The sequence below is a fragment of the Miscanthus floridulus genome, chromosome 14 (genome assembly GCF_019320115.1).
Source record: "Miscanthus floridulus cultivar M001 chromosome 14, ASM1932011v1, whole genome shotgun sequence".
Taxonomy (NCBI): Eukaryota; Viridiplantae; Streptophyta; class Magnoliopsida; order Poales; family Poaceae; genus Miscanthus; species Miscanthus floridulus.
This window is the reverse complement of record NC_089593.1, coordinates 5,211,914-5,236,799: the sequence shown is the minus strand read 5'-3', so window position 1 is coordinate 5,236,799 and position 24,886 is coordinate 5,211,914. Positions and strand designations below refer to the sequence as shown.

Genomic DNA, 24,886 nt, shown 5'->3' with positions numbered 1-24,886 from the left:
TTTTTTTGTTTTGTACTACTCTTGAGTGGCTGTGATGAATCAAGTTTCCATTAGAGAACTTCTGCACTTTAGCACCTTATGAGCTCGTACTTGGGATATTTTGTTCTGTTTGCTACTTAACTAGGATGGCTTGTACCAGTACAAGCAACCAGTTCTGTGGCCAGTTTAATTCCCATTAGAGAGAGAGAATTAAATTAAGCTCCAGGTGAAATTAAGTTGCAGTTGTCATGCTGATAATGGGTAAATCTGAGCCATTTCTCGAGTTCTTTTGCTCTTGATAAAGGGTAAATTTCTGGAGATGGTCACTGTCTTGTGGTATTTCTTCTGTGAAATTTTGGAAACAATATGATGCATGTAAGTTGTCTAAAAGGAAGCCCACAGTCCACCAAAATGTTTGTAAGACAACATAGCTCTCAGTACTTGTGTTTCTATTATGCATTATTAAGCAATAGAGATATTTTTGTGCCAATATTAAGACATTTCCCTATATAAAGAAATGTTGTCATTTTTGTAGGTATAATAGGTGCATCAAATGATTTAAACTTCTTATTATGATTTGTGAAGTAATTTCTAAATTTTCTATGAAATGCTGAGCTACGATTATATCGCCAGCCATCATATTTATGATTGTTTCTGATTCCTTAGGGTTTGTTGGGAATGTTAGCTAATGTAAAAGAAGCATAATGCACACATCTCCAAATCAATATTAAAGTTTAAGTTCATCATTGCTAGATTTATGCAGATTCTTGCTTGTGAAACTGGCAATAGATACTAAGCACCTATTGGCACACTCTTTTTGTCCAATTTCAGTTTTTTCGACCTAGGCCAATGTAACTGCAGTATAAGCAGTATGAATTGCCTGTGTGCCACCTATGAATTGTATAACCTAGGACTATTCCTGGAAATACTATTGCTGTTCAGGTTGACATGCCTTTTAGCGGTCTTACAACATTTGGGACTGCATTTTTATCCAAGTTTGAGTGCTCTCAGATGTGACATCCAGTAAGATTTAATTTTGATGCAAGTGAAAACCTAAAAGGCATGTAATCTGGAAATTGATACCAAACATTTACCTTGAAGCTGCTAGAGCATATCACATTTATTGACACACCTGGTGTTCTTTCTGGTGAAAAGCAACGCACGCAATGCAGCTATGAGTTCACTGGCGTGACATCATGGTTTGCTGCGAAGTGTGATCTTATTCTTCTTCTGTTTGATCCTCATAAGCTTGACATCAGCGATGAGTTCAAACGTGTCATTGGATCATTACGTGGACATGATGACAAAATACGTGTAGTTTTGAACAAGGCAGATCAAGTAGACACTCAACAGGTAGTATTTGTGGATCTTTTTGTGTCTTAACTCGTGATGGGACATTTTTCTTTGTTTTGCTCTACATATTAATAGTCCTTTTCTCATTGACATGCAGCTTATGAGAGTTTATGGTGCATTGATGTGGTCTCTTGGGAAAGTATTGAATATACCTGAGTTAAAGCTTGACTCGGGTATTACTGGATTTCTCCATTACTTAAACAATAGTATATTTGAATCTTGTTCTGGTATTGACCTTAGATCATTCAAGTGCCTGCAAATCATTCAAGTAACTTCCATGTTTGTTTGTAGATCATTCAATGACAAACCAGTAAATGAATCAGCTGTTGGTCCACTTGGAAAGGAACTATTTGAGAGAGAGCAAGTGTTGACTCCATTCATGATGAACTACCGATTTGTGTATTATTTGAATGAAACCTTGTTGGTCATGCACAGAAATCACTGTATGGAAAATATATATTTTAATATGCTGTTGCTACTATTTTAAAATAATTTTTTTTCTGTGTTCAACTCTTTTTTTCTGTGAGGCTGGCTACACAGGAATATTTTTTTTAATCTGGGCGAAATGAATTTTTCTGTGAGTTCACCTGGACCGACAGAAAAACGTGTTTTCTGTGCGTTTATTTCTTTTTTCTGTGTGGATTAACACACAGAAAAATTAGTTTTAATCTGGGCGAACGTAATTTTTCTGTGCGTGTAATACCCACAGAAAAATTATTTCTGACGGCGAACCCACAGAAAAATTTGATTTTTCTGTCATTATATTTCTGTGGATATTTTTCTGAGGGTACACCGTCAGAAAAATATTTTTCTGACGGTATTCGCATTTTTCTGTGGGTTTTTGTACGCACAGAAAAATGCGAGATTCCAGTAGTGTACGTGTCTCTAGAATTCAAAAAAATTTAGCCAATGAGAATATGAGCCACTTCTACAAATGAATTTCCAGATATGGCTGGGATACCTAGCCACTTCTAGAAACCTATTTTCCTGGTGTGCGCAGGCGCGCGCACAGCCGCACACACATATGCATATGAAGTCTTTGTAGGTCTTCTCGTCCTTATCTATAGTGGATCTATGATCCGAGCTATGTCTGCCTTAACATCAACGATATGCGCAAATCTAGCGGTTGCTGCATTAATTGAAGCACATAAATAAATAAATTATAGTGTATCAAATAGGATATGTATTCAAAAAGAATGGTTGAATATATGATAGAATCGAACATACCCAAAGTTGAAGGGGCAAATTATGAGACTTGTATATCTTCCATGCTCTAGAAAGCATAAGTAGGCTGATGGTAGGTGTGGTTTACTTAGCGTGAAGAGTGGATCTAAGCCGTTTGAACGGGTTAACCCGGGATGGTGGGATGGACTCTAGAAGCCATATATGTTGGTCTAACCTCACCTTTAACAACTAATATGAGACTAAACCCTACATAATATCTCATTAACATGCACATGGGCCTATGTGCCAAATTCAAATTGGGACATATGTGACAGCCATCTTGGCCCTTTCCCTCCCTGCCTTCTTGCTCATTCACTACCTCGCAATAATGCTTCACCTTCACTCCACTCTTCACACACCCTCCATTGCTCATTCACTACCTTGTTGTAACAACCACTATTAATGACATTTACTGAAGCTCCTTCACCGGCCACTCCACTCCCTTTCCTCCCATATAAAATGCCCTCTGATCTTTGGGATTTTTAACTTTTTGCCATCCTTACGGATGGCACTCCTTCGTTTGCCACATTTGTGCGTGCCCCTACATATTTGCCATCGCAAACAGTAACCCTCCTATGTTTTTGCCATTTTTACTGAGGTGGCACGCCAGATGAGCACGCCAGCGTGGCAGGGAGCCTGGGAGCCCTAACTTGGCACACGAAATGACCACGCTACCCTTGCCTCCTTCTTTTGTCTCCAGCTGGCCCAGCCCCGAGTCAAATCCACTCCACTCCCCCTTCTTCCCCACTCCTGGCGACGACGACGACGACTGTGGCGGACGCGGCGGTGGCGGCATCAAGTCTCCTACCCCTTCCTTGGACACATGACGACCATACTAGGTACTACCCGCACTCCCCTAAACCCTATTTCCCCAGTTGATCTTCGTCCCCCGTGCACCCCATGGCTCGGAGGACGGAGCCCTCTTCGTCAAGGAGCATGGCATGGTGGGCTATCGAGGAGGAAGACACCAAGAAGGAGACTGGGCTCCCGCTGATCGTGTGTCTCACATGCAAGAGAGAGAGATACGGTAATCGAGCTGATAGTGAGGACAACGGAGAATGGCAACTAGGGGTGCGTGTTCTTCAAGTGTCCCAAAAATGTGCCCGGGGTAAGGGTTTTCCTTGATCCATTTTGAATTTTTCTTGGTTTTGGTTTTGGTTTTGGTTTTGGGTTTGGTTGAAGAACTCTAACTGTTGGGCATTTTGCAGATGGCTGGTAGATGTAGGTTCTATGAATTCCAGAAAGCGTACTTGAAGAAGCTGGTGGAGTTGAAGTTTGTTGTCATTGATCTTGAAGCTGCCCTGGGTGCAGAAGAAGTAAAAGAAGCTTGGGGATTTGGTGAAGAAGAAGCACAGTCAAAGTGTGCTGGGAAGAACAACATGGAAGCCAAGATGGATGCCCTGATTTCTTTGCTTAAGATGTTGATTTTAGTGTTATTTGTTGTATGCATTGTTGCCATAATGTATGTGTTCAAGTGAATGGTTGTTCTCAGTAGTAGGAAAATGTATGCTGAACATGTTAATGCAATGGAAAAATGTATGCTAAAATGTGATGTCACTTTGTAGATCCTTATTCTGTTTTTTCATCGTAGTGTTAGTTACCATAACATTTGCTAGTTAGAAAGAGCATGGGTGGAGATTAGGCTTATGAGGCATTGAATGAGAAGTTCTAGTGAGAGCTTAAGGACTTTGTTTTGATGAGAAAGTGATGGATGCATTCTGAAGCAAAGGAGTTTGACAAATAATTAGTTTTTGATAATTATGTCTTTAGAAGCAAGACTTGTGGTCATGACTAGTCTAATAAACCAAAAGATTCTTGAAAAAAGCAATTGTTACTCTTCACTCATCATCTTGGCAGGCTGCACTAACTTTAAACTAGAGTTGGAATGGGACAATAAAGGAAGTAGGCAGCATAGTTTGACACTAACCACAAGGAGATTTTCTTTATACACATCTGCTGTCAATTACTTCTTTAGTTGAGTGAGAAAACCAAATGAGCTAGACTTCTCTTTTACCTTGATTTTAGTGTTATTTGTTGTATGCATTGTTGCCATAATGTATGTGTTCAAGTGAATGGTTGTTCTCAGTAGTAGGAAAATGTATGCTGAACATGTTAATGCAATGGAAAAATGTATGCTAAAATGTGATGTCACTTTGTAGATCCTTATTCTGTTTTTTCATCGTAGTGTTAGTTACCATAACATTTGCTAGTTAGAAAGAGCATGGGTGGAGATTAGGCTTATGAGGCATTGAATGAGAAGTTCTAGTGAGAGCTTAAGGACTTTGTTTTGATGAGAAAGTGATGGATGCATTCTGAAGCAAAGGAGTTTGACAAATAATTAGTTTTTGATAATTATGTCTTTAGAAGCAAGACTTGTGGTCATGACTAGTCTAATAAACCAAAAAATTCTTGAAAAAAGCAATTGTTACTCTTCACTCATCATCTTGGCAGGCTGCACTAACTTTAAACTAGAGTTGGAACGGGACAATAAAGGAAGTAGGCAGCATAGTTTGACACTAACCACAAGGAGATTTTCTTTATACACATCTGCTGTCAATTACTTCTTCAGTTGAGTGAGAAAACCAAATGAGCTAGACTTCTCTTTTACCTGAGAATACTTTGTAGGCTTCTATCTTCATAATCTAGTTTTCTTATTAGTATTTACTATTTAGTAAGGAATCCTTCTACAATTCCTGTTTCACTTTCTAGGACTGAGCTCACATCCAGTTGGTAGCATGGGTGCAAGTTTCTATGGATGAATGGGTCTGAGCAGGAATCGGGATGTCAAGTTCTTCACACACTTCTCAAACTCCACTAGGTAGCCACTATCTTGAAGTCTGGGACTAACCACAATTACTTTGTAGGCTAGCTAACTGGGACACACACACACTTGCCCTGCCCCCCAGGCTAGCTAACTCGGACACACTTGAAGCCAGGTGAAGCCCACCAAAGAAAGAGGCCCTTATCTCCCCCGTCGAGCTGTGAATAAGATGATGAAATTGACAAAAATTTGCACACCAAGCTAATCCATTATTAGGTTTAGCAGTTGCCATACACAAATGGTCCATACATAACAGGTCCATACTGGCAATGACAACCATACATAACTAGTCCATCCCATACATAACATGTTCATGACAGCCATACATAATTGGTCATAAGAGTTCCTGTCTCCAAAATACATAAAAAAGAACAGCCATTCAAATAGTAGTTATGCCTTAGTTGCCAGCCTTTGTTGGTGTTGCCTTCTTCACCTTAGTAGCTAGCTGTTTCTTCCTTGGGGTCATTTTTTTGGTTGGTTGCACTGCTGCAGCTTCATCTGCTAGTACTATCTCTAGTGGCACTGGTTCATCCAAGTCTAGCCTCCTACAAGTGAATAACTAGTTAGTTGCTTGTGCATCTCACAGTACATTAGTGGCTGCTTGATGTAAATGGAAGCAACAAACCTTTTGCTGCCTAGTGCTTGATCCACCTGCACTGCTGATCCTTGCACAACTTGGCCTGTAGCTCCTACATGTGCTTGCTTAGCTGCTGCCTCCCTTGCTGCTGCTGCTCTGGTCCTTGGTGTCCTTGTAGGTTCCTTTGTTGCTACCTCTCCCTCCTTAGTTGTTTCTTTGTCAGCAGTTTTCTTCTTCTTCCTTGTAGTCTTTGTTATTGCTTCCTTAGTGGTGGGAGCTGATGTTTCCTCTCCCTCCTTTGCCGGTTCATCCTCACTAGGTTTCTGCTTCTTCCTTTCGGACTTAGTGGTTGTCTTCTTGGTCCTCTTCCTATACATGATGTGTTAGTAACTTAGATAGATTAGTGTAACAATAACTGATGAAATTACAAAATAAACATACCTTTTTTGGTGCCTGTTAGTGGACACCTCCAGCTGGTGGCTTTGTGGCCAAGCTGACCACAACTCTTAGATGTCACTTGCCTTGTTGCTTTCCGTGTCCTCTCTAAACAACTGAGAATCCTATTCTTCCTTTGTCTCCTAGGTCCTGTCTTTTTATTGGCCACTGGTGGAAACACTTTGAAGCCCTTGTCAACTGCATGCCATTGTTGCTTGTCAGTTATGATGGGTATCACACCTGCATAAGCTGCCTGTAACTTCTTCACCGAGTAGTACCCATTGACATACTTTTCCATGTCTGGCTGCCTTTCAGTGGTGATCACAGCAAGGGCATATGGGCAGGGCTTGCCACTGACCTGCCACTCCCTACATGTACACTCCTACAGATCTAGGTAGATAACATGCCTTCTGATCTCCTCACCCTTGTACATCACAGTCACTTCAGCTTCTTGGGGGTTCCCTTTAGTCACCTAGAGATGATCTAGTCCCATGCTGGTAGCATTTAGATGGTGAATGACAGCAGGAAGGATGACACTAGTCAAAGCTAGTGAGATCTTCCTTCTTTTCTCAAATAAGACCATTGTCTTGATCCTAATTGCATCTGCAAGGGAGTCCAGTGGCAGGTCTTTGAGATGTTTGATCCAAGCATTCCAGCACTCAGCAAGATTATTGTTTATGTAGTCACACTTAATGTCTGCTGAGAACTTGCTTCTAGCCCAAAGTAACTTGTGCTGCTCATTTATCCAAGGTAAGATGTCTGCTAAACCTACAACAACCTTGGCCATGAGCCTCTCATACTTCTCCTCTGTGTAAGCTCTAGCTGCTGGCCACATGTATTGACCCAACAATGAACCACTGCCCTGCCCTTGAGAAAACCTTTTCTTCATGTTGTCCATCAAATGCCTAAAGCATTCCCTCTGCTCTACCCTTGGGAATACCTATTTAACTGCAACCTCTAGACCCTTGTAGACATTTGTGCACACAGCTCGTTTGTCTAATGGACCAAGTGCCTTGCCTAATTGCTCCATGAACCAAATTCAGTTCTCTTTGGTCTTAGAATCAAAGAAACCAAATGCTATTAGGAACATTCAATTGTGCCTATCTATAGCATTGGCTATAGGCATGTGTCCATTTCACTGCCCATTGAGAGCAGTGGAATCTATACTAATGTATGGCCTACAGCCCTCTAGGAAGCCATCTATACTACCCTTGAATGCACAGAAAAATCTACTGAAATAAACCTTCTTGCCTACTTTCACAGTGTCTATCTCAACAACACTACTTGGGGACCTAAGCTCTATCTCTGCTTTGAATCTGAATAACCAATCAAATGAATCGTCCTACTTACCAAAAAGCTTATCTACAACCCTCTGCCTACCATACTAGCAAGTCTGGTAATTTATGTTGATCTTGTATTTCTTCTCAAGTTCTTCTTTGAGCTCCCTTGCCCCCATCGGAGGCTTGTCTTTAAGCAGAGGCACTGCTCTCTCTGCAATCCATGCCTAGGATGCCATCCTGTTCAAAACTCTCCTTCTTGAGGCACAAGTTTGCACATTAGAATTTATTTGTATCTGCAAACAAACAAACAAGCAAGCCAACATTAGACTATATTTATGAACTAAGTTTCATACAAACCACAGAACAATAGGTTAACTAGATAAAAAACAGTGACATGTTCTAGAACAAAAATTAGTTAGTAATATATACCCTGACATTGTTATCTCTCTGAGTTCTAGCTCTAATAATCCACTTGCATCCTTTTGATTTGCAAAATCCTCTAAACCTTTCAGGATCAGATTTCATAGTGCCCAACTCAAACTCTTTAACTATAGCATGTTGCTTAACTGCCAATCTGAATTGAGGCATTGATGGATACAGTGTGCCTACAAACATGTCAGGATTGTCTCTATCATAGAAAAACAAGGGCTCAGTTGCTTCATTGTCATCAACAGGGATAGCTGCTGCTTCCATTTCTTCTTCCACCTCAAGAGGAATCTCTAGCACCAGAATCTCTGGTGGGCCATCGGTACCTGCTATCCCCTCATCTATAGCTTTGAAGCCCATGGCTTCAGAGATTTGTTCCTCATCCACTAAAACAGTAGCATCCCCATCTAAGTTTTCGTCAGGTAATATTGTGAAAGCTGACCAATCAATAACAACATCATCTGATTTTGTATGCTCTGGATTTCTACAAGCATCATCTATGCATTCAACATTTCCTTGCTCTAATGTTACACCGGATGTGGCATGAACACTATGCTCATTTGGCACATTTCCTGCTGCTTCATCTTTGTTCTCTCTACCTTATCCTTGTCAAGTACTTCACAGCTGACATCCATTTCCTTCTCATCCCATCTAGCTTCTATCATCTCCCTGAACTGCTCATCAGTAGTAACCTTCCATTCTGTCCCACTCTCCTTGTCTAGACCCCAAACGACTAGCTGCTGCCCACTACCCCAAATGATCTTTCCAGACATTTCATTCACAAATTTAGATAGAGAGCAGTGACTGGTAAGATCAATCCAAACATCATGCTCTTGGTCATCCATTTCGACAGATCCATAATCAACATTGGATGTGTACTTAGCAACGCTAACGTGGATTCTAAACGCATTGCTAGGATCAATCCTGACAATAATCATAAACAAATAAAGAAATATGTGGACTTAGGAGACATCCAACTCCAAAACACTATGGAATCCCAAAAACTACACCAAACACTATGGCACATTGAACTTACCAAGGAGGGCAGTCAGTCCACTTCATCTTAATGTATACGATCAACAACAATGGCTACCGCAACATCACTACAATCAAATGGACCACCAATCAAATTAAAATCGAATCAAATCAAAACCCTAGATTGGGGAGGATCAACTGGGGAAATAGGGTTTAGGGGAGTGTGGGCAGTACCTAGTATGGTCGTCCTGCATCCAAGGAAGGGGAAGGAGACTCGATGCCGCCACCGCCGCGTCCACCACAGCCGCTGTTACCATCCCAGGAGTGGGGAAGAAGGGGGAGTGGACTGGGTTTGACTCGGGGCTGGGCCAGCTGGAGATAGAAGAAGGAGGCGAGGGCAGTGTGGTCATTTCATGTGCCAAGTTAGGGCTCCTAGGCTCCCTGCCACACTGGCATGCCCATCTGGAGTGTCACCTCAGCAAAAATGGCAAAAATATAGGAGGGTTACTGTTTGCGATGGCAAATGTATATGGGCGTGCACAAATGTGGCAGACGAAGGAGTGCCATCTGTAAGGATGGCAAAAAGTTAAAAATCCCCTGATCTTTCCATGCTCAAGCCTCAACTACCCTACATATTCTTGCCCTCTCCCTATGCCTTTCGAGCCATTTTCCATCACAAACCACCATGGCCAAGCTCAAGGCCGCACCTCGATCTCCCCACATAAGCCACCTCATGCTCCACTTAAACCTCCATTGGATTAGCAAGGGAGAGACACATCCACAACACTGCTCCTTGTCATGAATCCATGCTCACAACACCATTTTCCAAGCTTGCCGAAGTACACCGCCACCTCTCATCTTTCATCTTCGACGGCCGGTCAGCATCGGCTCCTCCCGGTCATCAAGAGCATCCCCATCAAATGTGTTGGGTGCTGCCGATGGTGGTGGTCGATGATTTCAATTGGGTGGCACGCTACACCTTCTTATATAGTCCAAAGATAGGGTTTACAATGGAAATCTCAATTTTCTAATGTTGGTTTCCTAGTTTGTTACATGGAGATTTAGTCAGATCTTGATAATCCAGGGAACATGGATATGATGGTATCCCTTAAGTCAACTACATCTTGTTTGTCAAGTAGATGAGATATCCCCACTCGATTAGACCTCCAAGTAATCAGGCCTGCCTACCCCAGTTCGTGGGTGCATTCTCCTAAGAGTTTGTGGGGTTCTTTTAGTCTAGAGGTCTAGTGTGTAGGTTTAGTTCTTTGTATGAACCTTTGGTTGTAAGTCGTGCTTCATTTTTGCAGGTGGTGGTTGTTTGTGGGTCATTTTTTTTGTCATGGGTGGCTGGTTGTGTCTCAACTATGGGTTATGTTAGCAGTCTAATTAAGTTTTCTATTGGTTGTCATTGTTGCTGTTTTTGTCATTGCAAACTCTTTCTCCTTCTCAATTATGAACGGTGTAAACACATTATTAAAGAATAGCGCTATTTTTGAGCACTAATTATAAAGGCCAAATGAGACTATCCTGTTTATTTTCTTTTTCTTGGAAAAGTGTATTTTCTTTCAATCAACATTGAGTTAATCAACGCTAATCCACCCCAATGGACAAGTGTTTTCCTTTTTCCAACTACTAAGTCTTTTTTTAGTTCTCCCCTCTACTTTCATATGATCTTTGTTACTTAACTTGCGATAAATCACTGCTAGACCCAAGTGTCAAAAGTGGTAAGTGCCTAGCTTGCATTCAAAAAGACGAAAATAATGAATCATTAAGTGCAATGTGTTACTTAACTTGCGATAAATCATTGGTAGTCCCCAAGTGTCAAAAGTTGCTCACCTAGCTATCGACTCGGCGGTTTGCAGCGGACCATGGTGGCTAGCTCTGCATGGCAGAGTTTAGTCCGATGTGGGACAACGTTGTGAGTCGGCGCAAGCGGAGCCGATGGTGTGATGGCTACACGGCTTGCAGCGAACTGTAGCACTAATGCTGCATGGCTGTGGTTGGCTTGGTGTGGGGTGTCTTCAATAATGACGGCGTGAGTGGTGACGACCGACGATTGTGTGTTTGTTGGACGGTCTCGTCATCAGGTTTTGGTGGTGCAGCGGCAATCGGCGAGCAATGGTGTGGAGGCCGTGGAGTAGCATATCTTGGCAATTAGTAGTGACGAGTGCATTATGTTGTTGTGCAGCACGTGATGAGGTCTCAATCCAACTGACAACTGGCCAGTAGTGGGTTATTGCTCTTAGTTGTCAGCTATTTTTTTTTTGTTTTAGTTATTGTCATGGTTTGACCTTTTGGGGTCTTGTTGCTCTGTTGCATTACTTAGTCTAAGTTCCTGTTCTTTTTAATATAATCGATATCTCTCTTGCTTGGTTCGTTTAAAAAAAGAGACATGAATAATGAATCATTGCTGAGTGCAATGCTTTGGCGAAGCCTGGAATAAAAAAAAAACTTTCTAAGAAAAAAATTTAAAATGAAGCTATCTAATTTTTATTTTATTCGAAAAGCATCTTTCAATAAACTTTGTGGAACAGCTAAATCACCGTCAAACAAAAATCTGAACATAAGACGGAAGACCAGCTTCATCGAAGCTCAGTGCCTGGTCACTTCATTTTATCAACGTATGAGATGATACACTAGTTGTTTTACGAAAAGAAACACACAAACCATAGCTCGCAGTACCACACTTTGACAATGTAGACAGCCTCTGTTCTTTTTATAACACAACGTAAGGCCAAAATTGACACCGCCACTGTTTGGATCCGGGAGATTCTGGTCGACGGAGTGTTAGGCCCATAGGTAAACTCTGTCACGTAGCCCACGACCGTGTCTCCATTAAGGCCCATTCAATATCCAACCCATGAGACACCACTGACTTGTTCTTCCCCTCCTCCAGCCTTACACGGGTTCTTCTATTCGTAATTCCGTCCATGGATGCGAGCTACAACTCCGAGCTGGACCTCACGGCGGCTTTCTCAGCCACCAATAAGCACGGTCCATGGATAACATAAACCCTGCCATGACACTCGATGCTCGTATCCTAGATCGCTTATGTCACGTGACTACGAAATAATAGTAATATATCTGGACATAACGTATGACTAGATGTTGAGTAAAAACTATATATATATATATATATATATATAATATTCTATGTATTATCCTGAGTACTGAATAATAATCAGTACCCACTTCATCGTATCCGACGGTCGATCCCGGCGCCGCTTCCCCGTTCTAATCTCGCATCCGAGTTGGTTTCAGCGGCCTCCGAAGCTCCCGCACGCCCCAGATCGCACGCCCCATATCGCACAACCCGCGCCTCCGCTGCTCGCACACCCCAGGTCGCCGCCGCTCTCGCTGCACGAGTAGCTCGCCGTCGCCCTTCGCCCGTCCGGCGTCGGCTCGGTTTCGCCTGGAGCCGAGCTCGCCGTCGCCCTTCTTCAGTCCGGCGTCCGCTCGGCTTCACCTGGAGCGCGTGGTCAGCGGGGGAAGCGGCGCCGCCTTCCCTCCATCGCCGGCACCTCCCTTCCGACGCCGTTTCACCTGGAGCGCGTGGTCAGCGGGAGAAGCAGCGCCGTCTTCCCTCCATCGCCGGCACCTCCCTTCCGACGCCTCTCCCGCCGTTCCTCCCCCCAGCGCCGCCCGGTCGCAGAGGCAGCGCGCCCCCGGTCGGACGTGCTCGGCTGGCCTTCTCCAGCGTCCCGCCCTGCCGTGTCGCCGCTCAGCGTTGTAAGAAGCAGTTCCTTTGCTATGCTGGCATCTCGTTGTTTTCTAAAATGCAGTCAGCTGTACATTTTTAAGCTATACCATTGTCAGAAGAGTATTCAGATACACTAGTGCTTCCTTGATATGATATTGTAAATTACAGGATAAACCAATAATTACCCCTATATCCGCCGTGCGTCCCCCCGTGCCGCCCCCAGCGCCGTGCAGCCGTAGACGCAGCGCGCCGCCCGGCCGGGCCTTCTTGGCCGGCATTCCCCAGCGTCCCGCCGCGTCTCCGCTCAGGGCTGTGCGGCCACAGACGCGTCACGTCTCCCGTCCTGGAGTTCTCGCCCGGCTTGCCCCTGCCTCCGTACCTGCCGCGCCGCTCCCTGCGCTGTGCGTTCCTAGACGCATCGCGCCGGCCCTTGATTGCCGATTACACTCGTTGATTGCCGAGCTTGCATCATTTGGGATGGAGCCGCCTGGTCCCTCAGGTTTCCTTTGTATCCTTATTCATGTATCTCGCTTTGTTGTTCCCATTAATTTTGTGTCAAATTGGTTTCACTATTAGATTCCCTGATATGGGTACTCTTTGTTAAAAGGCAAGCACATTATCGAAGTATGAACAATGTTTTCAAGTCGTCCGATTAATCGTGATTAATCACGATTAATCGTCCTAATCGGTCCCTGCTGACTGATTAGGGGTACCGTCGACTTGTACAAGTCGTCCGATTAATCGCGATTAATCGTGATTAATCGTCCTAGTCGGTCCCATGGCGACTAGGTTCGACTGGACGACTTGAAAACATTGAGTATGAAACTATACACCATGCTTTGCTGCTCCGAAGTCATTGAAAGCAATGTGTGTTTCAATATTAGAACTTTAGAAGATGATATTATATTCAGCCTCAATCAATTACAGATATCCAGTTTTTAAGAAATAATATATTCTCCATAGTTGTGTTTAATCAGAATCACAGGTCCCTCAATTTCCATGTGAAATATTTTATTTACCATCATGAAGATGATATTATATTCAGCCTCAATCAATTACAGATATCCAGTCTTTAAGAAATAATATATTCTCCATACTTGTGTTTTAATCAGAATCACAGGTCCCTCAATGTCCATGTGAAATATTTTATTTACCATCATGAACTAGCTGCTTCATTTGAAAAGAGTAACATATCATGTATTCGTAGTTCAACAAGTGCTCCCATCAGTATTCATGTGTTCAACACCTTGGAATTAATAAACACAATATAGTAAATCCACAAGAAACTGCACAGCAATACATCTACCCTGAGTTCAGACATTAGTCACAGCTGTCTACCTCCAGTGATCTTTACTAAATCAGTAAATCATCTGTGAAATGTACAGGCCCAGCTATCAAATTATGAATGCCTCTGAACGCTCTAATATCCTTTTACAGCGCGTGGGTTTAGGATAGAAACTCAGCCTCTTAGCCCCTTAATTGAAGAAGCTACAATGTCTCACCCCACTCATTTTGTCTTATAGCATCTATAATTTGAACCCTTCAAATTTAATTCTGAGTAGAATATATAACTGCAGTTGTAAGCATGAGGTAGAGGCACAAAAACTTCCTATCGTTACAGTCTCACAAGTTAGATGGTCAAATACATGGATATGAACTTGACAAGATATCCTACCAGCGATCTTTATGTGGCATTCTAGAAATAGCAAGCAGGCTAGGCAGCTGACTTTTGGAAGTGTTTAGCTCTCAATATCAAGGTCTTCATTTTTATCAGTGCGGGTGTGCACTCAGCCCACCAGCCTGACTTGGTGCATCAGTAATCAGTTGCAAAGCATGTACCCACACTCTGTGAGACCTTAGATGCCTCTGATAAATTCGTATTGGGTTTAGGTGCACATGTACATGGGTGGTGATGGTACAGTGTTGTGTGTTTGCGCGTGCGTGTGTATGCCTCATACTCAATTAGTGTCTTAATAAAAAGAAGACATAAGACAGATTAAACCACACACATTGATTCAGCTTTGCATTGTTTTTTTTTGTTCAGATCATACACGTATTTTTTATTTATGGCGTCATTATAGTTTAATAAAGCAATTCTATTTATTCTGCATTTGCAGAGGATGCCCATGTGGAAAAGGTCCTGATTCATCAACTAAAAGGTTCTTTGTTTCATATTCCCATTATGTTATATTTTTTTTTATTTTTATACATTCACATTGACTCAGCAGTTGCAACTACATTGTTCTGTGGAGTGAGCTTGTAAATTTAAGCTGTAGAGTATACGAATGCAGTATTCTAAATGCATTCTTAATCATTGACTTCAGAATCCGGTTGGAGCTTGTTGATAAGATGCCTGACAACCCAAAAAGGCTTGTATTTGAGAGCACTCAACAGCGGTCGGTACATGTTTTTTTTTTAATTTTAGTGGTCTTTTCCATTTGTTGTATCTGCTTTTCTCTCAGTTAATGTGATCATTTCCCATTTAGGTATGAGGTCCCTTTGCGACAAGATGAGAGGTTACCCTCCTCTCCTGGTAGAACCTCTGCATCGGCTTCACGAAATAGAGGTGCAAAAGGGAATGGCTGTACTATAATTTTAATCTATTGCAGTATGGAGTTAGTATTTTACAAATGACTAGACAAAATTAGATACATTCATTTACAGCTTATCTAATCTTGTTTATGATTTTTTTATTTATATTTATATGATCTAATGTATGTACACATAATTTGAGAATAATTTAATATTCATGGATTTTAAATTTTGCTATCTTAAATTTCCATTATTCTTTTGATTCCACTTCGGCTTGTCCTTTTGTTAATTAACACTTTTCATCTTGTTCTGAAAGCTCACAAGATTTTTCTATTCTTAAAATCATCTACCTTTGTTGTTTATTATTTTCCTTTTCTGGTCCTTTTGGTATTCAGATGCAAGTCATTCCCCTTCTAAGAACCCTGCGGTAGCACCTACTTCTCGTGACCACTCTCAGAGAAGGTACTGTTTATATTTTCCACCAATCATAATCGTCTGAGGCATATAAGTGTACTCTTCCAATTTGTATATTCCGTACAAACATGCTGCACAAAAATCTGCTTCTATCCTCTATGTAACCATACCCCTAGTTTAATTTTTTCCCAAAAGTTCATGGTTCATTTTTTCCTATTTTTTTTGTAGGACTCATGCTGCTCAGCGTACTGTGGATAGGGTCCTGTGTAACCTGAAGAGGGTGGTTTTTGAGAGCTCGCAGGAGAGGTCCATACGTGTTTCAATTTATTATAATTTTATTTATGTCCGAGAATCGCCGTTTAATGTTAATTCTTAGTCTGTTGTTAAAGTTTATCTGTTTGTGGCCTTTTTTTAGGTTTGAGCATCATATTCGACCAGAGCATGTGTTGCCTTCTGCAGCTGGTCATGATAGTGATGATGACGACTTCATGCCCATTCACAACGCCCGTTCATCCTCACACATCGACAACTCTAAGGATGTTGGTCCGACGAAAACTAGGCAAACACGAGCAGGATTGTCGACCGGTGCATGTACAGAGGTGTATACCATTTATTTACTTCTGCACTTTCTTTTTATAATAGTAATTATTCTAAAGCTCCTCTTCGTATGTATCACTAGTTTGTTTTTTCCTTCAATATACCACAAATCTACTATCAAGTTTGTACATTTACTTTTTTCATTATTTCTCAAGTCTGAATACTTCTCAGCTCTATTTTCTGAATCCCATCATCACAACTTCGATCATTTGGTAATTTTGAAACCTAATTTTATTTCATATTCACAGAGCAGAATCTTCGAACTTCTTATTAAAATGTCACAAACAAGCTACTCACATGGGTGTACTTCTTTTCGGCATCTGGTGTAGCGTTCTCGCTTTCTGTAACTATTGCCATTGGTGAGAACATGCCTCTGCTGGATGATGTTCCAGCTTCTAAAATGCCAGCCACAACATCCTCGTTACGGCCTGGTGTGCACGATGATGTTCCACCTTCTGAAATACATGCCGGTAAGCCATCGTGACCTTGTCCTGATCTTCAATCTACCACAGCCACATTAGTTGTGTGCATTGTCTGCGATGCTGACGATTCAGTCACAGCCCCTTTACAATTGCTCTTCTCCCCAAACAGCTGCTTCTGGCAACCCATTCTGATTGAATAACTTTACTGACTAGTGGCGGAGCTTCGATTCATTCAAATAATCATTAATCTGAGAAACATCACAGAAACATATAAGGATTACTGGATAGCCATAAATAAATGCTATGTGAAACATAAAACAAGCACACATTATTACTTCTGATCTAATCCACTACAAGTGAAGAAGTGAAGACATCACCCGCAGAAGCATTGCTCCACAAGATAAAATTCATCTCGTTCACTCAGCTTGTTTAATTTGGTCACAAATCATGCCAGGTAGGTCATTAAAAGTATAGTGAACTAGTCTCAATTATTTATGATCAATGCATTTTGGTCACAAATCGTGCCAAGTAGGTCATTAAAAATGATGTACCAAAGAAATCTCAGCTTTCTATGACAAGTTCATGTATCATGAACAGTTAACGCCAACTTTGGAACAACTAAACATCAATAATGTTTAACTTATAATTCATCTTGAAGTAACATCCAGTAACCATTCAAATATGATACGACTATAGGACCTTCAAGCTGACATAAATGGTGTCGACACAGAATTTTCGTCCCGTGCCGAGGACACATGCAGCAAGCCGAAAGGGTCTGCTCGATGGAGCTATAGATCCGTCTAGCTTCAGCACAGGGATGGTCGATTCTGCGCACTCCTCCCGAAACGTGCCAGTCAATTTGACCCTATAATTGACAAGGAGAGAAAGCTTATCAGTAATTAAGGGCGGAACTTGCCGGTGTTACCAGACAGTCCCGAATGTGCGGCTCTGAGAGCCGATATGAAAGGAGATCGGCTAAATAGTCGATTCCAGCATATTTATGAGAATAAATCGGTTAAAGCTCATCGGGTTGTATAAGAAGAATCGGTTATCATTCAAGATAAATGTCGTTATTTGAGCAGATATTAATCAATGGCAATAAGATGTCAACAATGATTGGTTTATGCTGAGCCAATGATTACAAGCAACCGAACCCCTTTTATATAAAGAAACAATTCAACACCATTCAACCGTTTAATAAAGATAAATCTAATGAACATGTTAGATCTTATCTATCGCTATGACTAGTGGGGCATGAGGCAAAATCATGCAGACCGTAGAAATAACAATAGACTCGACGACCCTAACTCATTACTAATATCAGTGGGGCATGAGGCAGAATCATGCAGGCCGTAATACAATAATGAGATTATGGGGCTAACACATCTTTCAACCTATCTTTACTTCAACGGTCTCGTGATGCGGACTGTTCGTGAAAGCACTTGATATCGGCTAAAACAATCGATTTAGGCATAGTGCACAGTTAAAGTCATGCCTTATCAGGAATAGATCTACCGAATAACGATCCCCACTCCACGGTGCTAACAGTGGGGTGTGAGGCAGAATCACACATGCCGTGATAACGGGCATGGAACGGTTTTCGCTAGCCAATAAATCTACTCAAGATGCAACATGCTTTAACCGCACGATATGCACGATCAAGATTGATGTAAAACAACCGATAAAACGTAACTCATCGTTTAATGTACAGATTAGATCAGTTTTATATTAACAAACGTTGGGCTAAACAAGATATAAGGCCGATCTAGGTCAATTCCAATTGGGCAGAGTGATATTACTGTAATTTAGATAAATAATGAAAGTAATAAGCAATATCAGTAACTTAATGAATCTACCAAAGACTACCATTCTAAGGTAGAGCCGATAACTTGACCTTGATCTAGTTCATGCAGTGGGGGTCGACCGGATCGATGCAGTCATACTTGAACTAGGCAAGAATCGATAACTAACTTATACCATAGTCGCAGTGGAGATCGATCGGATCGATGCAGCCGTACGAACAGAGGTATAAGCCATGATGGTATTTACAACAAGCAGTGGAGGTCGACCAGATCGATGCAGCCGTACTTGTTGAAGAACTCGCCGAAATCTACTCTACTCCTACTCTTAAGAGTGGCCGGAGCCGAAAAAGTAAATGACTTGTATATTGGATTGATTGTTGTTTTCTACAATAGCTGGGGTTCGGTATTTATACCTGAAGTCTAAACATGAATCCTACTTGATCACGATTCGTTACAATCTTTGGTGTAAAGGAAAGCATTTCTAATTTAAGATAACTTGGACTCTAATCTTTCTCTTTTTGTAGAGTCCAACATGCTTTGTCCCAACGCCGATCGTAGCCTTCGTCGTCATTTGTCGGCATTACCTGAAGAAAGCCGATTCCGGTGCTGTATTCGAATCAGCTAATTCTGATCTGCACGCAATTGCTTCCTTGATGACATGATCTTGGGAGCTTTTAAGTCTCTACGTGACTCCTTCCAAATTTTGGTGTAAACACATGCCCCCCAATTTTGGGATAAAAGTAATTTTATTCCAAAATTATCATGTCTATATCCCTGATTCGTCCACAGTCATGGGTAGAGAATCCTGATCTGAGGTCTACTGTTTGTCGCTGCCTGCGTCAACTCATGAGCCTATGCCTCAAAACTTTTACCAGAGCGTCACTGCTTCACGGGTAGTTGGATTCATCTTTTCAGGCCGGCTATAAAATGTCTATCCGACCCTGGCGAGAGCACTTCAACAATTCAGGCATGTTTCTCTTCTATATGCCCCCTCGAGTGCTTCTAACTCCGCTGGACCCTCTATGGTCTATCTTTTTGCCATGAAGATCTTGAGCGGTTAGAAGAATTCTTGTGCATAGGGTGATTGTGTCTCCCATCTTAGCACCTTGTCGAGCAAGAGAATCAGCTAATGCGGTTAGAAGAATCCTTGTGATATCACCTGGGTCTTCTCTCCATGCTCATAGAGCTATTCTAATGTTTGCAAGGGCTAAAATGTGTGGACACCTTCCCCTTGTTTGCTCATTCAAATGCCTGTTGGGAAAGCCACAAGCTTCTTTCCAGCGGTTTCCCAGTCATCGAGAAATCAGCTAGGCATCTGTTACGCAGGCGGTTTTTTCCCTTGTCTGTTATAATTTTATTAGCGGGCTGATGTGACTTGGTTTATGATGACTTTTGGCCCTGTTGGGATTCGAACTCCCTTCAATCAAAAGAAACCTTGGTGGGCTGATTGCTGATGAATGTAAATCTTTTGTATCCATCCGCAATATTTTGCAACTTGGGGAAGCAATGAGTCCGAATCTGTTATGTCTTCGTTATCCTTTCCCTGAATTCCTAGAGCGTCGATCCATTTCTGTATTTGATTTCAATTTCACACGCCTGGCGAAATCTATCTCTTTGCCTTACCGGGCTATATATATGGGCCATGACTGGGGATCAAAAAACAATTCGCTTCACCTCAAACCTTCCACGTCCTTTGTGTAGTTCCTGCTCTTCCATAGGTTTGAGATCATGGAGAACAGTAAGAAGTTTGCTAAGGAGGCCCTTAACGGACCCACATCATCGTGTCAGCGCCTTCATCATCAGGAGGGTACAACTCGTGGTGCCTCTACTGCCTCAGGGGATAGTACCGACTTCGTTCGGCCTTTAGGGTCCTCTTCGTTAACAGCTCGTCGCCAGCTCCCTTGTTATCAAAGGAGTTGGATTGACAGCGATGATCTGCTTGCCTCCATTGATCGGCATGGCCAGAGTCTCGTTGAATGTCTCTTCCTCGTAGAATCGGCCCTGGCCATGGTTCGATGTCGATCACCTCCCGAGGTCGATTCAGTGGAGCATAGGTTGGCCAAGGCTGAGGCCAGAATTACGGGTGAGATAACTGTCACAACCTTTGCCTCTTTTCAATTTCATCTTCAAGACTCTGATCATCTCCCCTTTGAATCTTTTTAGATATGTCTGCCCAACTAGAGAGCCTCCGATTGGCTGTGGAGCACGCGGCGGGATTCGTCAATGCTAGAGGCACCGTTCTGGTGGTTCACCTGCACAACATCTCGAACCGTGTTTGGGAGGTCACTTTGCACGGTGTCCGCCATGGTGTCGCCATGGCGTTGGCTTCTGTGTAAGTCCATTCTGGCCACGAGCTTCGATTCCTTCCCCATGGTTTTCTAGCCGTGGCGCACCCTAGGGATTATGAATGCCTGATTGGGGATTTCTTTAGTGCTGCTAACTCCGTAGCCTTTATCTCTCAGGCCGATGATATAGTAGCCAAAGTGTTTTCCGTCCCGTAGTTTGTAATAGGTGATATTAGCAAACAATTTCTCCATCTTGAGTGATTTTCTTTTTTTTTTGTACTACATACTACATGCATCACTTTGTCCGTGTCTGCTTTACTCCTAAGGGTGATACACATTATACTGGCTTTTACCCTTTTGGGTTTACCTTTGCACTAGAAGCGATACCCTTCTGGCATTGGCTATTAGAGTTGACAACCAAACAAATTGGTTGTCAAATATTAATCCAAACGTTAGGGTAATATTCCTTTAAATATTCCCCATTTGATTGCTCTGCCAAATCCTTCTTTTCCTCTTAGTGTTTCCAAAATATAAGTATTACCTGGCGCACATCGCTTGATCCGATAAGGTCCTTCCCAATTAGGTGACCACTCTACCGGATTTGTCGTCTTTCGACCCAATCGGCAATTTTACTCTCCAGACCAAATCTCTCTCAGCGAATTGCCCATTCTTGATCTTTTAACCGTGATATTTTGCAATCTTCGGTTTATACTTTTCAAGAGCACGCAGCCGAAGGCAACTCAAGTCTTCTAAGTCATTCATCACAAAATTCTGGTAGACTTCAGCTGATAAATCATTCTGCAACACAACACGCCTTGATCCAGTTTGAACTTCCCAAGGAAAGACTGCATTGTGTCTATGCACAAGTTCATAAGGCGATCATATTAGTTCCTTTGCTCTTGGTTATCAAGGGCAACCTATTCTCAGCCTTCCCCAGAGTTTTGTCTCCCTCTTACATTTTTGAAGATTAGGTCCTGAAGGTGAAATAGGTTCAGAGGAGTTTGTTTGATCATGAAACCCTTTTGGCCAAGGGGAACTCGAACAGGCAAGAGGCTTAAAGAACTGCTACAGTCGATTGATCACATCCATTTCGACTAAAGAGCCGATTTTTTGAAAATAGCTGATTCCAGATTCCCGATCTTAATCCCACTTAGGTCTGAAAACACGGCCTTTATTAAGAGAGCCCTTCGATCTTCTATCTTCAGTCATCTGGCGCCATATTCTCTTCGACATTGGTGAAGTGGCGTTTCGTCTTCTATTAATTGCGGTTGTCTTTTACGTGTCCCGAGGCGTCCACCTCTTCGCTTCATGTCTTCAAATACCAGCCGAGGGCTTCGGCCTCAAACACATCTCTATTCGCAACTGTTCCTTTGCTCTCTTCCGCCTGCCAAAATCTTGTAGTGGTTTTCTTCCTTTCTTCCATAGATCCAATCATTTCTCGTGGCCGACGAAGATAATCAAGGTAAGCACGCGGCAGAGGAGATCTCGACAGAAGACATGCCGATGAACCAGCGTCTCTGACGCATGAGGTGAGATTGGCAACCTCTATTCATGATGATGACCTGTTCTGACTCACCTATAGGTTTGTTATGAATGATAGCCTTCATCCTTCCCCCAGGACCGGCAAACCCACTGATGCTGCATCTTCCACGCCGGCTTCATCGTCGGGTTCTTCCAACTCATATGACGGCGATGATGTCTGGAGCTTCTTTCGAGAATGGAGGGCGGCTGAGGACGGCTATTCCGAGGCGATTCGGAACAACGGCTAGCTTGAGATTCGTCTAGGGGTCTTCCAAGCGGCCCTTAATACGGCTGAGGAGGAGGCCAGCGCCGTTCAAGTGCGGCTGGCTGAGTCTGACGCCGCGGTAGCAGGTAAGATGAGTTCCATGAACATTTCTATTCTGGTTTCCATTGCCTTTGTCTTGATATTCTTCTGCAATCGCCAGCTCAAACGGTGCAATTGGAGTCTCTCCAATTGGCGGCAAACGCGGCCGCAGACACCATCAATGCTAGGGGTTCCCTCATTGACACTCGTCTCCAAGACATCCCAGCCCGTGTCTAGGAGATTGCCCTTCACGGTGTTTGTCACGACGCGTCGGTGGCGCTAACTGCGGCGTAGGTCCAAACCGGGCATGATCTCCACGCCATGGAGGTTGGCTTCCTGATTGGCGATGGCCCTGAGGGACATGAAGATTTGATAGAAGATTTTACCGTAGCGGCGGAGGCCATTGTGGACATCACATCCGCTCAGGATGTGGTGAACAAAGTTTTCGACTAGATTGTACTTAGGGGAACCAATGAACAAAGACTTCTCTTTCATGAATGCGCCTTAGTGCAATGCCCTTGTGTATAATTGTTTTTGCTTTTTATTTTTGCTCTATAGGCAATACATATCGTATAAGCTTTTATTGTCTTTGAAGATTTTCACTTTTTTGAACTAGAGGCAATACCCTCCTGGTACCGGCTATTAGAGCCAAGAACAAATCGGCTATCAAGTGTTGATCAAATGTTAGGATAACACCCCGCAGAACTTTTCATATCAAAGGTCGAACAATTAATCAACCTAGGTCAAGCATTCTATTAAGCGAAATAGAACTTCTTCAAGGAATCCATTAATTCTAAATCGCGCTTACAATCTGACTCAGTATCCACATACATCGGCCTAAACCTATCTCCAAGGCTCAACGCTTATTTTTCCTTTAATCCAATGGCCGACGTGAAGCCGTGATTTTTCTACTAAAACAAACTCTCAGAGCCGATCGCTTGCATTGGTTGTTGGCTTTCATTGCTAATCTTAATGAAGCCTCCTTCCCATGACTTGCTAGAAAAACATTCGAAGTCTCCTAGTTCCCAGAAGACTGGATCGGCTGTTGCGATGCTCATGGACTCATTAGCACGAACCAGTTCGACATCATCTCCATGCCATTGAATCAAACACTGATGCATCATCGATGGTATACAACAGTTCGCATGAATCCAATCACGATCGAGGAGCAAACTATACGACCCTTTTCCATCGATGACGAAGAATGTGGTGAGCAGAGTCTTGCTTCTGATTGTTAGTTCGACATTTATTGCCCCTCGGGTCTTAGACGTATTACCTCTAAAGTCTTTAAGCATCATGTCAGTCTCCATCAGATCTTCTGGTCCTTTGCCAAGTTTATGAAAAGTAGTGTAAGGCATAAGATTGACAGAAGCACCTCCGTCCACCAACATCTTGTTCATCGGCTTTCCATCAACAAGACCTTTCATATATAATGCTTTTAAGTGCCGATGTTTGACTGGTTTGTCAAATATTGCTTATTGTACAACCGTTAACTTGGCAACTATCTCCTCATACTCTGATTCATCGAAATCCGAATAAACTTCTTGATCTACCGATGCAACAGAAAAGCTATTTACATATTAGCCAATGGTTGCTTTCTATCGGCTATCTGCTTGGTACGCCATACTTGAGGTTTACCGGATGCCTGGGCCTGTTCCATCTCTTTATTCCTTAGGTGTTGCACCATTCTCTTCTGGCTTCTTGTTAAACCTTTTGGACACCATTGGTCTTCCTGCCAAATATATTTTCTTTCATTGCCTTTCTCTTCATGATCAGCCCATTCCTGGTCAACAACTCTTTTCCAAGCCGATCATGAATACTTTTATTTTTTAAGCGCCGATCCATGTTATTATGATGATATGCATCTTGAGCATGGATAGACCGGCGGCTGGTTTGAGACTACCTATACTCCCGATATTGATTGCTACATTCTGGACAGTCATGTCTGGTAGGCAACTTCAAACCTTCATTCCAGCAATGTCAGAAAAAATGACAATTCCAATGCAATTCGGCTTGTTCCCTTTTATACCTCTCTTTTTCAGTTGATGCTAGTATGCTTGACCTTTTAACCAACGCTGATAATCCTTTTTCTTCTATCGCCGCCATTTATTCAACAGAATCCAAGATGTGACCCGCGGCTTTGTCATCTCTGCTTTTGACATCTCTCCCTGCTCGTATCGGCTCTTTTGCTCGGCACGACATCTTCTAATATCTCTGTACTCATCAGCCGATATTTGCA

General features: G+C 42.5%; 1 protein-coding gene across 3 annotated transcripts in view; it reads left to right on the top strand.

The window, feature by feature from the left end:
- The first annotated feature begins 12,300 nt into the window (after positions 1–12,300).
- Positions 12,301–24,886, top strand: part of LOC136504598 (uncharacterized) — a 25,180-nt gene continuing 12,594 nt past the window's right edge. Inside the window, exons 1-10 of one of the 3 annotated variants that reach the window (XR_010770928.1) lie at positions 12,302–12,799; positions 12,939–13,269; positions 14,888–14,929; positions 15,095–15,166; positions 15,257–15,336; positions 15,698–15,764; positions 15,945–16,022; positions 16,132–16,315; positions 16,562–16,783; positions 17,466–17,528. Coding sequence is in view for 1 of the 3 variants with exons in the window: in XM_066499553.1 (XP_066355650.1) it covers positions 15,120–15,166; positions 15,257–15,336; positions 15,698–15,764; positions 15,945–16,022; positions 16,132–16,315 (456 nt within the window). In the remaining 2 variants the exon portion in view is untranslated. Of the gene's footprint in view, positions 12,800–12,938; positions 13,270–14,887; positions 14,930–15,094; positions 15,167–15,256; positions 15,337–15,697; positions 15,765–15,944; positions 16,023–16,131; positions 16,316–16,561; positions 16,784–17,465; positions 17,529–24,886 lie in introns of those variants that run through there. The other 2 variants (XR_010770927.1, XM_066499553.1) reach the window with 2 other exon arrangements.